At 49.1% G+C, this 14498-nt stretch overlaps 1 protein-coding gene across 1 annotated transcript in view; it reads right to left on the reverse strand.

Annotated features, from left to right (window-relative positions):
- Positions 1 to 13678, reverse strand: part of CSMD1 (CUB and Sushi multiple domains 1) — a 1410881-nt gene extending 1397203 nt beyond the window's left edge. Inside the window, exons 1-2 of the mRNA XM_029051790.2 lie at positions 13622 to 13678; positions 4158 to 4264 (exon numbers count right to left, since the gene is read on the reverse strand). Coding sequence (XP_028907623.1) covers positions 4158 to 4242 — 85 coding nt within the window. The 5' untranslated portion in view covers positions 4243 to 4264; positions 13622 to 13678. The remainder of the gene's footprint in view (positions 1 to 4157; positions 4265 to 13621) is intronic.
- Between the last annotated feature and the right edge of the window lie 820 nt (positions 13679 to 14498).

Raw genomic sequence — 14498 nt, forward strand, 5'->3', positions numbered from 1 at the left:
AGGGGAGAAGGCCCCGACGCCCAGATCCCAGACATGGGTCAGACCCTGGCTTGGGCCCTGATGGTCCATCCCCTCCCCGGAGCGGCTGGTGGCTCTCTGGGGGAGGGAGAGGAGTTTCCTCCCCCAGATCCCCCCACCATCTCCCGTCTGCCCCCTGCCCCCTTTCCCTTCTCCCCGCGACGCTGGCAGGGGGATTCGGAGCACGTGCTTCCCTCTCCCGGACAAGTTATGGGGGAGCCCCGGAACTCGAACCCAGAACCGGCGGGTCTGCTCCGGGTCGGTAGGCCGGCATGAGGCAGGGAGGGTCGTGGGAAAGGGACCTGCTGCTTGGGGCTAGTCTTTGCCCTCGCATACCGAAGGCAGGGGACTGACTCATTGGACACTGGGGGAGGAGCTGTACCAGGGCAGAGCAGGACAAGACAGGGCAGGGCAGAGCAGGGCAAGACAGGGCAGGACAGGTGAGGGTGGGGCAGGACAGGTGAGGGCAGGGAAGGGCAGGGCAAGACAGGGCAGGGCAGGATAGGAAAGGACAGGACAGGGCAGGGAAGGGAAGGGAAGGGCAGGGCAGGTGAGGGCAGGTGAGAGGCAGGGTAGGGTAGTGCAGGGCAGGGCAGGACAGGGCAGGGCAGGGCAGAGCAGAACAGGTGATGGCAGGGCAGGACAGGACAGGGAGGGCAGGACAGGTGAAGGCAGGACAGGGCAGGCAGGACAGGTGAGGGCAGGAGAAGACAGGCAGGAGAGGACAGGGCAGGAGAGGACAGGCCAGGAGAGGACAGGGCAGGAGAGGACAGGGCAGGAGAGGACAGGGCAGGGCAGGGCAGATTCCGCAGCACTGAGCTAGGACTCTACCGCAGCAGAAGCGGCTCCTGGAGACGGCCGGGAGAGATGGGGTGAGAAAAGGGAGACAAGAGACGGGGAGGCAGGGGGGAAGATGAAGAAAGGGGGAAGGAAAAGAGAAGGGAAGGGGCCAGATGAAAAGGGGAGGAGGAGGGAGAGCTCTGGATGAGGTAGGGGCAGGACAAACTGGGGCTGGGGGTGGGAAAGAGGACCGGGACGGGAGCCGGAGATGGTTGGAAGTTTTGCCTAGTTGGGAGGTTGGAGGCATCTTGGAGCATCCCTATTCCTCCTCCCCCGCTTCACCTCTTTCCCCTGCTCCTAGGCACACGTTCACACACTCTCACACACATCTTCTCTTTAGGGACACCACCCCTCCCCCTTCCCCACCGCCCACAGAATTCTCCTTTTACTTTCCCCCATCCCTTCTGGATTCTTTATTCCCAGAGAGTCGGATGAGATCAGCCTCTGCCTTGGGGTTGGGGGCAGGTTCAGGAGGCAGAGACGATGCTGGGGGCGGGTCAAAGTGGGTGGGGGGCAGGATTTAAGGAGGATCTGGAGGTTTAAGTGATCTGAATTGCCTCTTTCTCTTGGAGGGGGTTGGGGGGGGGGGGGAAGATTTGAGATTTAAGTGATCTGATTGGCCTCTTTTTCTTGGAGGGGGTTGGGGGCATCGCTGTTGCTAGGGGATGCCCGCTGCACTTTGGAGAAGCCCATGATGTTTCCCCAGACCATCCACCGAAATTTTAGAGGAGCTGGGGGTTTGGGGGGGTGATGATAGAGATGAGGAAGGGGTGGAATGTGGGGAGAAGGAGGCGTCAGAGGACAGGGGGTGGCAAAGGGGCAGAGGGAGAGAGGAGAGTCCTCAGCATCCTAGGAGCCTCTCTAGATCGCCGCGGGTGGGAGGGAACTCTCTTCATCCAAGATCTAGCCTCTCCGCCTCCTCGATCATCCCCGAAACTGGAGCACCGGTGGAATAGAAAATGGGAGGAAAATAAGATGGAAGAATCGAGTCAAAAAATAGTAGGGGCGATGGGAGACGGGGCTGGAAAAAAAAATAAAATAAATGCCACAGAAGACAAAGTCCTCCGTAATGGGTAATCAGGGAAATTAAAGGGAGTAAAATCATCTCTTGTGGGAGCCGGGGTTTCTTGGTAAGATAAGCAGCAGGAGAGGGGTCTGATTTGGGGACAGGTACTTTCCCAGGAGAAAGCTCTTTCCTGCAGGTGCTCAAACACACACACACACACACACACACACACACACACACTTTCTCTCTCTCTTCCCTTTTCTTAAAACCGGTCCTTGGAGAATCACCAGAGGGACCGATGCCTTTTCCAGAAGGGAGAAGAGCGAGGAGGCTGCTGTAGGCGTCAGCAGCAAAGTTGGAGCCCACTTAGGTAAACGGACCCTCGGCCACCCAACTCCCGGCCAGGGAAGTGCCCGGCGGCCGAAAGAGGACGGTGGCATCCAGGACCACCTCTATCCCGGCTCTGGATTAGAAGCAGTGGGGAAGGGGTGGAGGGGCAGAGCCACCCCCCCCCCCCATCTTCAAAAGTCCCCCATCAGAGGGTTCTCGTGGATCAGGGGGTGGCAAAGGGGCAGAGGAAGGGAGAATAGTTCTCAGCATCCTAGATCCCTCTCCAGTTTACTGAGGGGGATTCCCTCTTCTGCCCAGATCTGGACCAGAAGCAGTGGGGAGGGGATGGAAGGGCAGAACCTCCTCCCCCCCATCTTCAAAAGCCCCCGATTAGAGAGTCTCCATGGGCCACAGAGGGTGGCAAAAAGAGAAGAAGAAGGGAGACTAGCCCTCAGCATCCTGGATTCCTCCCCAGGTTACAGGGAGGGGATTCCCTCTTCAGCCCAGATCTGGACCCGAAGCAGTTAGGGATGGCGTGGAAAGGGAGTGCGAGATGGCAAACCCGGCCAGAAGTGTAGACCCAAGGATCCTGACGCTTAATACAGTGCCCGGCACGTAGTAAGCGCTTAACAAATATTATCGTTATGAGATGCAATCGAGCCATATCTCTTCGGAGGCTCCTTGGCTCCTAACCGGCTTCCTTGAAACTCAAAAGGAGCAGAGGGCTAGCTCGGGAACCAAGCGGCGGGGAGAGAGGGGAGTGAGGGGGACCGGGACTTTAAGAGAAGCTCTCCGTTATCCCGAGCGTGGGAGGAGGAGAAAGAGGCAGAGGAAAGGGGAGGGAGGACAGGAGAGGAGGGAAGGGGAGGAGGGAAAGATAAGGAAGGGGAAGGGAGAAAAAGGACAGGAAGGCAAGGGGAGGAGAGAGGAGGGCTGGGAAAGAGGGAAAGATAAGGAAGTGGAAGGGAGGAAAAGGAGAGGGATGGAGGGAAGAGGAGGAGGGAAAGGGAAGACGAAAAGATAAGGAAGGGGGGAGGAGAAAAAGGAGAGGGAGGAAAGGGGGGAGAGAGGAGGCAAGAAGAGGAGAGGACGGAAGGGGAGGAGGGAAAGATAAGGAAGGAGAAAGGAGGAAAAAGAGAGGTAGGGAAGGGGAGGAGAGGAGGAGAGGAAGGAAGGGGAGGAGAGGGGAGGAGAGGAGGGAAGGGGAGTAGGGAAAGCTAAGGAAGGGGAAAAGAGGGAAAAGAGGAAAACGAGAGGGAGGGAAGGGGAGGAATGAAGAGGCAAGAGGAGAGAAAGATAAAGGGAAGGGAGGAAAAGGAGGGAGAGGGAAGGGGAGGAGGGAAAGATAAGGAGGGGAAAGGAAGAAAAGGACAGAGAGGAGAGGGTAGGAGAGAGGAGGCAGGGGAAGGAAGGAAGGAAAGGGGAAAAGGGGGGGGGGAGGGAAAGGGGAGGGAAGAGGGCTGCCAGGGATGCCCAGAGAACACGGCTCCTGCTTTTCCTTCCCCAAGCCCCTCCGTACGGTCCCAACTTGCCAGGTGGCTTTCTCCGGCCGGCCGATCCCAGCCCGGGGGCCGGGGACCCGGCCACAAACTGTTGGGAAAACTCTCCCCATCCTCCGAGGCCCGGGACCAACTGGACACGGCCGGTCCTCTCTGCCCAGTTTCTCCAGGACTGGCCTTGGGTTTCCTCCCCTCGACGCGCCCTCCCACGGGCACCCACCCCTCTGCTGGCAGGAAGGGCGAGGGGGCGACCCCAAAGGTGGGAGGGGGAAGGGGGAAATGGGGGGTGGTCCCCGAGGATAGAGGAGGGAAGATGGGGATCTGCCATCAGGCATGAGGGGCAAGTGGGAAGCTGGGCTGCGGAGTGGGTGGCCTTTGGGGGGCTCTGGCTCCTACCCAATCACCCACCCGCTACCCACCCACCCACCCGTTGGCCCCCCAGGCCCCAAGGAGCCTCAGCTTACCCTGAGCTGCAGTGAAGACCTCCGAGCAGAGCAGCAGAAACAGCAGGAGCAGGAGCAGCAGCTTGCATTTTCTCCACGCAGTCATGTCTGCAGTTATTCCACACTCACTGGCCCCCACCGGCAAATCAAAAAAAAAATAATACTACTAATAAGAATAACGGTAATAATAAAAACGCAAGGCGGCTCTTCTCAGAGGCGACCCTCTCCTCCCAAAGCCAGCGGGGCTAAATAATCACCAAAGGGCAGAAGGGAGGGTGGGAGGGATGCCTGCCTCCACCCTGAGTAGGGCATCCGACGCCTCCTGCAGGACTGGTCGCCCGGCTGGCTTCGATCTCATAGCATCAAGTCCCGAAGCCACTGCGGGGGTCCGGGCAGGTCCTGGGTAGCCCACGGACAGGGGGGTCTCCTAGCCCAGGACGCAGAAGAGGCAGAGAGGGAAAAGAGATCTGGTGCTGGGGGTGGTGGGGATGGGGGTGGGGGACAAGGGAGAGGAGGGGGAGAGGAAGGAGAGGAGGGAGAGAAACAGCCTGGGAAAAGGGGAGGGGGGAGATGGAGAGAAGAGACAGCCAGAGAAGAGATCCAGCTGAGAGGAGGAGGAGGAGGAGGAAGGGAGGAGGAGAAAGGAAAATCAGGAGGAGGAGGAGGAAGAGGGAGAAGAGGAGGAAGGAAGGAGGGGGGGAAAGAGGGAGGAGGAGGAATAGCGGCAGCAAGAGGAGGAGGGATGGATGAAGAAGGGGGAGCGCAGCAGAGACGATGCTCACAGCATAAGGAGCCACCGCTGCCGCTGTGGCTGGACTCAACCATCCCTTTCCCACAGAGAGGGGAAGGAGGCCACGCTCACACAGCAAAGCCCACCAAACCTACACCGACCCCCCAAAACGGCCTGCTGGCTCCTATCACACGGTGCCTGCCACTGAGCTGTCACCACAAACACAAACACACACACACACACACACACACACACACCAAAGGGGAAAAAAATTGTGTTTCCCTTTAGGAGGAGAGAGACTTTGCAGTAGGGTAACTCGAGGCAAACTAGGGGAGTTCCATAACGGTAGAGGCTTCTCCAACTCCCACGCCTGGTACGCTACCGCCTTCCTGGGTCGCCAAGTTCTAAAGAAACAAAGCTGCGGAGGCAAGAAGGGAGGAGGGGAAAACACTCCCCTCTGACAGTAGGGGCTAGCCAACGGAAAACCCCAATGTGTGCTATTTTCTTGGTAATTCAGGCTAAAAAAAAGTCACTTCAGACTCCATTTTCTGATTCACCTCCTCAGTTCTCCACTTCTCCTTGTGGACCCAAATTTGCCCCTATGCTCCAGTGCCCCAAGAAAATGACCTTGTTCCAGATTGGCTAGGGACTCCCCAGCCTTGGTGAGTTATTGCAGCTCCAGCTTTGACTCTGAAGAATCCCAGTATTTCAAACATGATCTCTAGAATGAAATGTAGGGGTACCTGTATGGTTTAGGGGAGCAAGCATGAGCCTGGGAACCATAACGGCCAGGTCCTCATTCCTGCCCCTTCACTTGTATGGTGTGTGACCTTGGGCAAGACTCTTAACTTCTCTGTGCCTCAGTTTTCTCACCTGCAAATTTTGGGCAATCGACAACTCTTCTCCCTCCTACTTAGAGTCTAAGCACCATGTGGGACAGGGGCTGTGTCCGGACTGATTAACTTCTATCTGTCCCTACACTACAAACACTATACTGTACTAAATACACTAAGATCAGATCAAACACAGTGTCTGTCCCACATGGGGCTCACAATCTAAGGGAAAGGGAGAATAGGCATGTAATCTTTTGACAAATGAGGAAACAGGGGACAGGAGAGAAAAGTGACTTGCCCAAGGTGACCCAGCAGGTCAAGGTGGTATTAGGACCTTAGGCTTCTGATTCCCAACCCTATGTTGTAGCAGGGCAAGCTACTTCCTGGTAACAGGATAGTGGGACTAGGGACTGGCTTAAAATATGGAAGGAGAATGGACACCTGGACAAAGAGGAAAGTTACTGATGCTAGAAACAAGGATGGGTGTCAAAAGCAACTACATCCGTCCGAGCAGCCTTTGACTCATTATCAGAGAAACAGTATTGGGGTAGATGGACCATTATCTTGACCCAGGATGGTCCCTGGTTCTTAGGAGGGACACCTCAGGAATATGCATCTCCAACACTAGAACCTCTTCCAGGTCTCATTTCGTTAGTTCTGGTCATTGTTACCCCCTTGCAGGAGGACACACAGTGTCACTGACCAAGAAACTCAACACCAGGAGTGTGGAAGTAGCCATGGAGAAGAGGAGTAATACCGAGGACAACAAAACCAACACTTTTCCGGGCTTTCTTGCGTTTCTGGGCCACAATCCAAAAAACAGCCAGGCCAGGATTCAGTCACAACTAGGAATGTGTTTCAAAACAGTGATCCTTCCCTATGTAGTCAACAGTAATAAGGAGCACTAACCAAGGTCTGTGATGGACAGGGAGACAAAATGGCAATACTAATGACTGAATCTTGAAAGGGACCAGCAGTTGTGTTTCCCAGACAACAATAATAATAATGATACTTGTTAAGCGCTTACTATTTGCCAAGCACTGGGGCCCTGAGTGAGCTTCTGAAGCCAAACATCCAGGAGACCAGAGCATCTCTCCCGCTCACAGTGGAGCTTGCCATGGATAACTTGAATTCTGCTCTGTGAACATAGCTGGAATCATACAGGAGAGGGTCAGCCTCATTACAATCCCAAATAGGATGCTGGGTAGCATCTAGTGACCAAAAATGTGTTTTAAGACCCATTAAGTGCTCCAATAGTTCACTTCAAGTTCTTCATCAGAACAAATTGATCTCCTTTGGGAGCTGGAGAGCTAAAGTCTCCTTGAGAAATGGTGTCTTGTCTCTGTGCTGCCATTCCTAATGACTCGTGTCACCAAGAAGGATTTCTGCCATTAAAAAAAAAAAAAAAGGTTTCTACAATCCAGCGATCCCAGATCAGGACCCGTGGAAGATTTTCACTCCAATGAGATTCTAATCAGTAGCATTCCATGACGCAGAGGAAAATGAGTGTCAAATACCTTTCAGTAAGGAGGTCTGCAGTGTACGTCGAACCACCTGCCGTGGTCAGGTTTTCCGGCAAACCTCAAAGGAGGAGTACCCTTTTGACCCCTGACCAGGAAGCCAGAGGGCGTGCTCATCTACTTGCCTTGAATCCATGAAAAATTAAGAAGGAGGTGACCAGGAATCATCCGCCTTTTGTGGCACTAAGGAAAGAAAGGTGCTTTCCTCCACACCGATTAGGAGCTGTAATTGTGCCACAGGGTTAGAACCATTATGTAGGCTGGGGTTCCTAGCCTGTAATAATAATAATAATGTTGGTATTTGTTAAGCGCTTACTATGTGCAGAGCACTGTTCTAAGTGCTGGGGTAGATACAGGGTAACCAGGTTATCCCACGTGAGGCTCACAGTTAATCCCCCTTTTCCAGATGAGGTAACTGAGGCACAGAGAAGTGAAGTGACTTGCCCACAGTCACACAGCTGACAAGTGGCAGAGCCGGAATTCGAACCCATGGCCTTTGACTCCCAAGCCCGGGCTCTTTCCACCGGGCCACGCTGCTGTAAAATTAGCCAAGTTGATTTAGAAGTTTAAATCCGCAGAGCGTGGGGGCGATGGTCTTTAAATGATGGACGAAGGGTCATTCCGAACTAAGAGAAGGGTCGGGGCTGAAATTGAGCTTCTTTACCCCAAATTTCAGGGCCCGATGAAGGACCAGGAAAAAGGACGTGACACCGCTGCCATCTAGTGGCCCCCTTTTTCCCGTGATCTTTGCACATTAATGGTGAGGACATCATTTTGAAATTTCATGACCTAATCTTTCATTCCCTACCTGTTCCTGAGGGATCAGAAAAGAAAAAAAAAAACCCTCTCATACTCCAATTTGTTCCTAGGGATATAGTTCATCAATTGGGGTAAATAGGTTTGTTTTCTAATTTAAAAAGAGGAAAAAGGTCGTAGACGCACACGCTCCGGACAGGAAGCATCCGGCTTTAGCAGAAAGGGAATAGATAGTGTGTAAGGTCTCTCGAACACTGCTGCGGGAAAGCTACTCTATCCTGACCTAAGACCGGCTACGGCACTGCATTACCTGGACACATCGCCTGACTGTCACCGAGTTAATAGTCCCCGGCCATGTGATTTGAAAGACACCTCCTGAAATATCATGCCATCCAGAATGGAAAGTTCATAAATGAGCTTCTGAAATGAGGAAAGGATTACAGCACCTGACATTTTAGGAAGCTGTGAAAGTTGTCTGCGATGGGTCTGTGTCTTGGAGACAACTAAAATCAATGTCACAGAGCTGTGGCCTATTGGAAAGGGAGGGTAATAAAGCAAGGAGAGTAAAACCACATTCTTTGGAGAGTGAGGAGAGAGGATACAGATGAATCTAATCGCGCTTTAATTTAGTTGGGAAAGGGATCATATCTTGCTCCTCTATGGTACATTCACCAGTGCTTATCACAGTGCTCTGCACAAAGTAAATGCTCATTAAATATAATTCATAATAATAACTGCAGTATTTGTTAAACACTTAACTATGTGCCAGGCACTGTGCTAAGCGCTAGGGTGGATACAAGCAAATCAGGTTGGACACAGTCCCTGACCCACATGGGGTGCACAGTTTCAATTCCCATTTGACAGATGAGGTAGCTGAGGACCAGAGAAGTGAAGTGAGTCATCCAAGGTCCCACAGTAGACAAGTGGTGGAGCCGGGATTAGAACCCATGACCTGCTGATAGGTGTCATTTTATATTTAGGCTGAAAAATCAGAAAAAAAGCCAATTCAAACTCTCCACTCAGACAATAGCCTCTTGGAAGAAGTGAATATGCTGAAACTTGGGATATTAAGATCAGATAACATATAGGGTGATTTTTGCCAATGGGAAGACACTCGCCTCCATTCAAAAAAGAGATTGCAAACTCCTGTCCTATACTGTAAGCTTCATAAAGGCAGGGATTTATTCATCCATTTAATCCTATTAAATTGAGCGTGCACTGCAAGCAGAGGATTGTACTAAGAGTTTGGGAGAATACAGTATAACAATAAACAGACATATTCCCTGCCCACCACAAGCTTCTACTTCTACCGTACTCTTCCAAGCACTTGGTAGAGTTGCGTTCACACACAGAACACTCATTGAACATTACTGATGGATCGGTAAAGGTGGGGCATTGAGTTTTTCCACTAGGATAGCACAGAAACGGGCAATATAGCAGGGATGCAAGAATAAATCAAGCCTCCTTCCATTCCATTTTGAGATTATGAGCCCCCAGGTGCAGGGACTATGTAATTTCCACCTATGTAATCTTTCCCAGCACTTAGTACAGTTCTCTACACACAAAAAGCACTTAATATGATTACTACCTCTGAAGCTAGCTGCCAACCCAGAATAAGGCAGAGAGGGTAAACATAGCCTTCTGAACTACACTGGGATTTGGCCAAGGATTCCCTGGACCTTGGTCAGAAGAATAGTTTGGAGTTGCTCAAAAGGATCATTTCTTTCATCCATTCATTCGTTCATTAGCAGAAAGCACTTGGAAAGTACAATTCTCCAATAAATCCCGACCCAACAATGGGCTCACAGTCTAGAAGGGGGGAAGAAAGACATAAAAACAAGTAAACAGGCATCAAAATACATAAGGAGAATTATAGATATATCCACATCACTAATAAAATGAATAGAATAATAAATTTGTCCATATATACACAAGTCCTGTGGCGTAGGGTGGGGGTAGAACAAAGGGAGGCAGTCGGGGCGATGGAAGGGGAGGAGGAGCAGAGGAAAAGGAGGGCTCAGTCTGGGAAGGCTTCCTGGAAGAGGTGAGCTTTCAATAGGGTTTAGAAAGGGAGAAAGTGAGCTAGTTTTGGGGGGATGTGAGGAAGGGAGGGCATTCCAGGCCAGAAGTGGGGCATGGGCCAGGGGTCAACGACGGGACAGGAGAGAACGAGGGTCAAGTTTCTTTCACTCCTAAACTTTTCTTTTTTTAACACCCACACTGGGTGAGCCAGTTTGAAAAAGAGTCTTGTGCAAAGAGCAATATGCCACAAGACTGTGGAATTGTCACCCTGAACCTCTTTCTAAGTGGGGGGTGAAGTGGGGAGAAGTTGGCTGGGGAGGCAGCTCAAGGCTCCTCTCTTCAGATCTAATCCCTCTCCATCATAGTCTCCCTATCTGCAATGATGAGGGGAGAGATTCATTCAATCATATTTATTGAGCGCTTACTATATGCAGAGCACTGTCCTAAGTGCTTGGAATGTACAATTTGGCAACAGATAGAGACAAACCCTGCCCATTGATGGGTTTACAGTCTAATTGGAGAAGCAGCGTGGCTCAGTGGAAAGAGCACGGGCTTTGGAGTCAGGGCTCATGAGTTCGAATCCCAGCTCTGCCACTTGTCGGCTGTGTGACTGTGGGCAAGTCACTTCACTTCTCTGTGCCTCAGTTCCCTCATCTGTAAAATGGGGATGAAAACTGTGAGCCCCATGTGGGACAACCTGATTCCCCTATGTCTACCCCAGTGCTTAGAACAGTGCTCGGCACATAGTAAGCGCTTAACAAATACCAACATTATTATCATGGGCTTACAGGGATGCGGCATGGTCTAATGGTAAAGAGACAGAGCATAGCCCAGTGACTACTAGGCTATGAGTACAGCACTTGGAATCAGAGGACTTGAGTTCTAATCTCGGCCTTGCCACGTGTCTGCTGTGTGACCTTTAGCCAGTTCACTTCACTGCTCTGTGCCTCATATATTTCATCGGCTTAAGAAATGCCCCTTCACGATGCTTAAGAGAAGTAGCATGGTTTAGCAACAAGGCTCAGTGAAAAGAGCGTGGGCTTCGGAATCAGAGGTCATGGGTTCGACTCCCAGCTCTGCCACTTGTCAGCTGACTGTTGGCAAGTCACTTAACTTCTCTGTGCCTCAGTTACCTCATCTGTAAAATGGGGATTATCTGTGAGCCTCACGTGGGACAAACTGATTACCCTGTATCTGACCCAGCGCTTAGAACAGTGCTCTGCACATAGTAAGCGCTTAACAAATACCAACATTATTATTATTATTGTACCTACCCCAGTGTTTAGATCAGTGCTTGGCACCTAGTAATTGCTAAACAAATACCATTATTATTATCTTTAAAACAGAGATTAAAACGGTGAGCCCCACAAGGACATAACCTGTGAACAACCTGATTAGCTTGTATCTTTGTATCTATTCTAGTGATTAGTACCGGCTGATACAAAGTAATTGTTTAACAAATACTATTAAAAAATTTGACTAAGAGCTGGAACTGAATCGATGGTCTTTACTGAGCACTTTACTAGGTTAGCACTAACTGAGCTCTATACGAAGAATTTGGTAGCGTATAATATAGTTCATAGAAACAAACGCTGCTCTCGAAGAGCTTACAGTGAGTTCATGTCTCTCCCACTCCAGATTTTTGCTAGAACCAAAAGGATCCTGGAAGGGAAGGGAAAGAGTTGCCCAGAAAGAGTCTTCTCTAGCTGAATTCAGGTGGACAGGGTTACCTGAGGGTCAGACAAGGTATGTCACCCAGAACGTTTAGTCACAAGGTCAACAAAAAGAAGCAGCCCCTCTGGTATCTTCTCGCCAAACTATAGATATTCTAAAGGCACCCATGGGATTGGGTGCCTTGATGATCCGGCAACGTTTTTTATGGTACTTGTTAAGCCCTTTCTAAATGTGCTAAGAACTGTACTAAGCACTGGGGTAGAGATGAGATAATCAGGTGGGACTCAGTCCCTGTCCCACATGGGGATCACAGTCTAAGTAGGAAGTAGTAAGAGTTAATTACTTTGAACAGATGAAGAGATGGATGCATGGAGAAATAAAATGACTTGCCCGTGTCACACAGCAGAAAAGTGGCATAGTCAGGATTAGAATATAGGTCCTCTGACTCCCAAGCCTGTGTTCTTGGGTTTTCCCATGCATTGGGATAATGAAGGGTTAATAGTCTACTGAGGGGAAATCTACAGAGGTGACAGCCTGATCAGGCACACCAACAGATAGGCCCGGAGAGAAGACATCTCTAGATGATAATAATAATAAAAAAAGAAGAAATTACCATTTGTTAAGCCCTTACTATGTGCAACCATTGTACTAAGCACTGGAGTAGATCTATGCCATTCAGATAGTTCACTGTCATTGTCCTATATTAGGATCACAATCTAAGTAAGCGAGAGAGACCATATATATTTATACCCCCACAGGTGAACTGAGTCAGGATTAGAACTCAGGTCCTCTGATTCCCAGGACTCTTTTTACCAGGCCATTCTAATTGGCCATTAAGGTTTTCCCCCACAAATCCTTAAAAAATGAAAAACAACAAAAGGAGCCAACAACAACAACAACAACAAAAAGATCCCCTACCATATGTCTCTTACCATCATCACTGACAGCAACCATCTATTGCTCGATATGTATGACTGCTTGAACCCTTACAGGGGGATTTTACCTAGAATGGTGCATTTATCTGGATTCTGAATTAGCCATGACCTGTCCTTTTTAACCAGACTTCTCTCTTTCATCCTACATTCCTCTCTTTTCCAATTCCCTTATTCTGGGTTTTTAAAAATTAAAAGTTGCCAAGTAGAGTGGTCTGAGAACATCTTAAACTGCCCTAATTTAATTCACACTTCCTCACTAAATCAAATTCATAATCACAGGTTTCAAAATTAAAGATCAGAGCACCTTTAGGACACAAGGGATCAGTTTTTATTTTGCCAGTTGTGTTATTTGCTATTTACAAGGTATAGATGGATGGTCAGCACAATGACTAATCAACTGAAAGCATTTCTGCTTTTGAGAACAAATTAAAAAATAATGATCATCAGTTTAATTGTCAATAGGTTCAGGAGTAGATACAAGATAAACAGATTGAAAACAGTCCCTATCCAGGATTTGCAAGAGGAAGAGAGATCATTTATCTTACCCTGATTTCACAGATGATGAAATGGAGGAAAGAAGCTACCTGCCCTTAGTCTCACAGAAAGCCAGTGGCAGAAATAGAATTAGAACTACAGTCTCTGACTTCCAGGCTTCCTAGGCTCACTGTTTCATTAGGGCCAACAGACTTTTCTGTTTTTTACCACCTCAATAGATGAGGTATGAAAACTCAGTTTGGCTGCCTTGTCCTTCATCAGGGGTTTGAAAAATATACCAAAATATTCCATTTCAAAACCCACATAGCTGAAAATTTAGATTCTGTCTTTGCACCTAGGTAGGGCAGACAAACACACTGGATGTTGATGTGTCCAAAGAGATGAATTTTGGGGGGTAAATTGCTTTTTTTACTTAAAAAAATAATTTCCTCTAGTCTGAAACAGTTACACCAATTAATGTTAGTAGCATCTGAGCTTTGAAAGTAAACAGAAAGCAAAAATTCCATATCAGTAATCCTACCTCAGCCAGATGACCTAACTGTCTGAAAACTTTTCCATGTTCTTTCCACTCCTTCATCCTAATCCCACATTTACCCCCAACTGTCCCCATTCCTTATGTGGGCTGGAAACAGCTGAGAGAGGGGCCAAAAGAACCATCACCTGCTTTCAGTCACCTGCAGCAATTAACCAATTAGGTGTTTGCATTAAAACCAACCTCTAGTTTTCCAATCCTATAAATACCAATTTTTAAAAAATCACACTTGTTCTTAGGCTGTCTTTATATTGATAAGAAGCTGGTGATGTTAGTAGTCTGATTGACCAGAAGGAATCTATGAAGTTTTCTGGGATGTTTTTCTGGTACTTGTTAAGTGCTTATAATGTGCACAGCACTGTATTAAGGACTACTTAGGTACAACCTAGTTAGATTGGGCAGAGTCCATGTCCCACACAGGGCTCCAAGTCTTAATCCCCATTTGACAGATGAGATAACTGAGGACCAGAGCTTGTTCTGTTTCTCTTCATTCTGCTATCAGATCACCTTCTACAGACACAACCAATGTATGAGATTTTCTTTTGGGGAATTGTCACTCCCCAAGTCTGTTACGTGGCCTAAGAATTTAATACACAGTGAAATAAGTAAGAACTAGCGGCACCCAATAAGAATTCTGCATTTCTCAGTTTCTTCCTACTTTAGCATCTAGGTACAGTGTTTGGCACTCATTAAGCACTTGGTAAATTCCATTCACTGATGTGGACTTTCTGGCTGTCAATCAAATTTATTGATCACTTACTCTGTGTGGAGAACTGTACTAAACGCTTGGGAGAGTACAATGCAACAGACTTGATACACACTTTTCCTGCCCACAGTGAGCTGGAAGAAGTAGGTTTGGAGAGAG

This window comes from Ornithorhynchus anatinus, chromosome X1 (genome assembly GCF_004115215.2).
Source record: "Ornithorhynchus anatinus isolate Pmale09 chromosome X1, mOrnAna1.pri.v4, whole genome shotgun sequence".
Taxonomy (NCBI): domain Eukaryota; kingdom Metazoa; phylum Chordata; class Mammalia; order Monotremata; family Ornithorhynchidae; genus Ornithorhynchus; species Ornithorhynchus anatinus.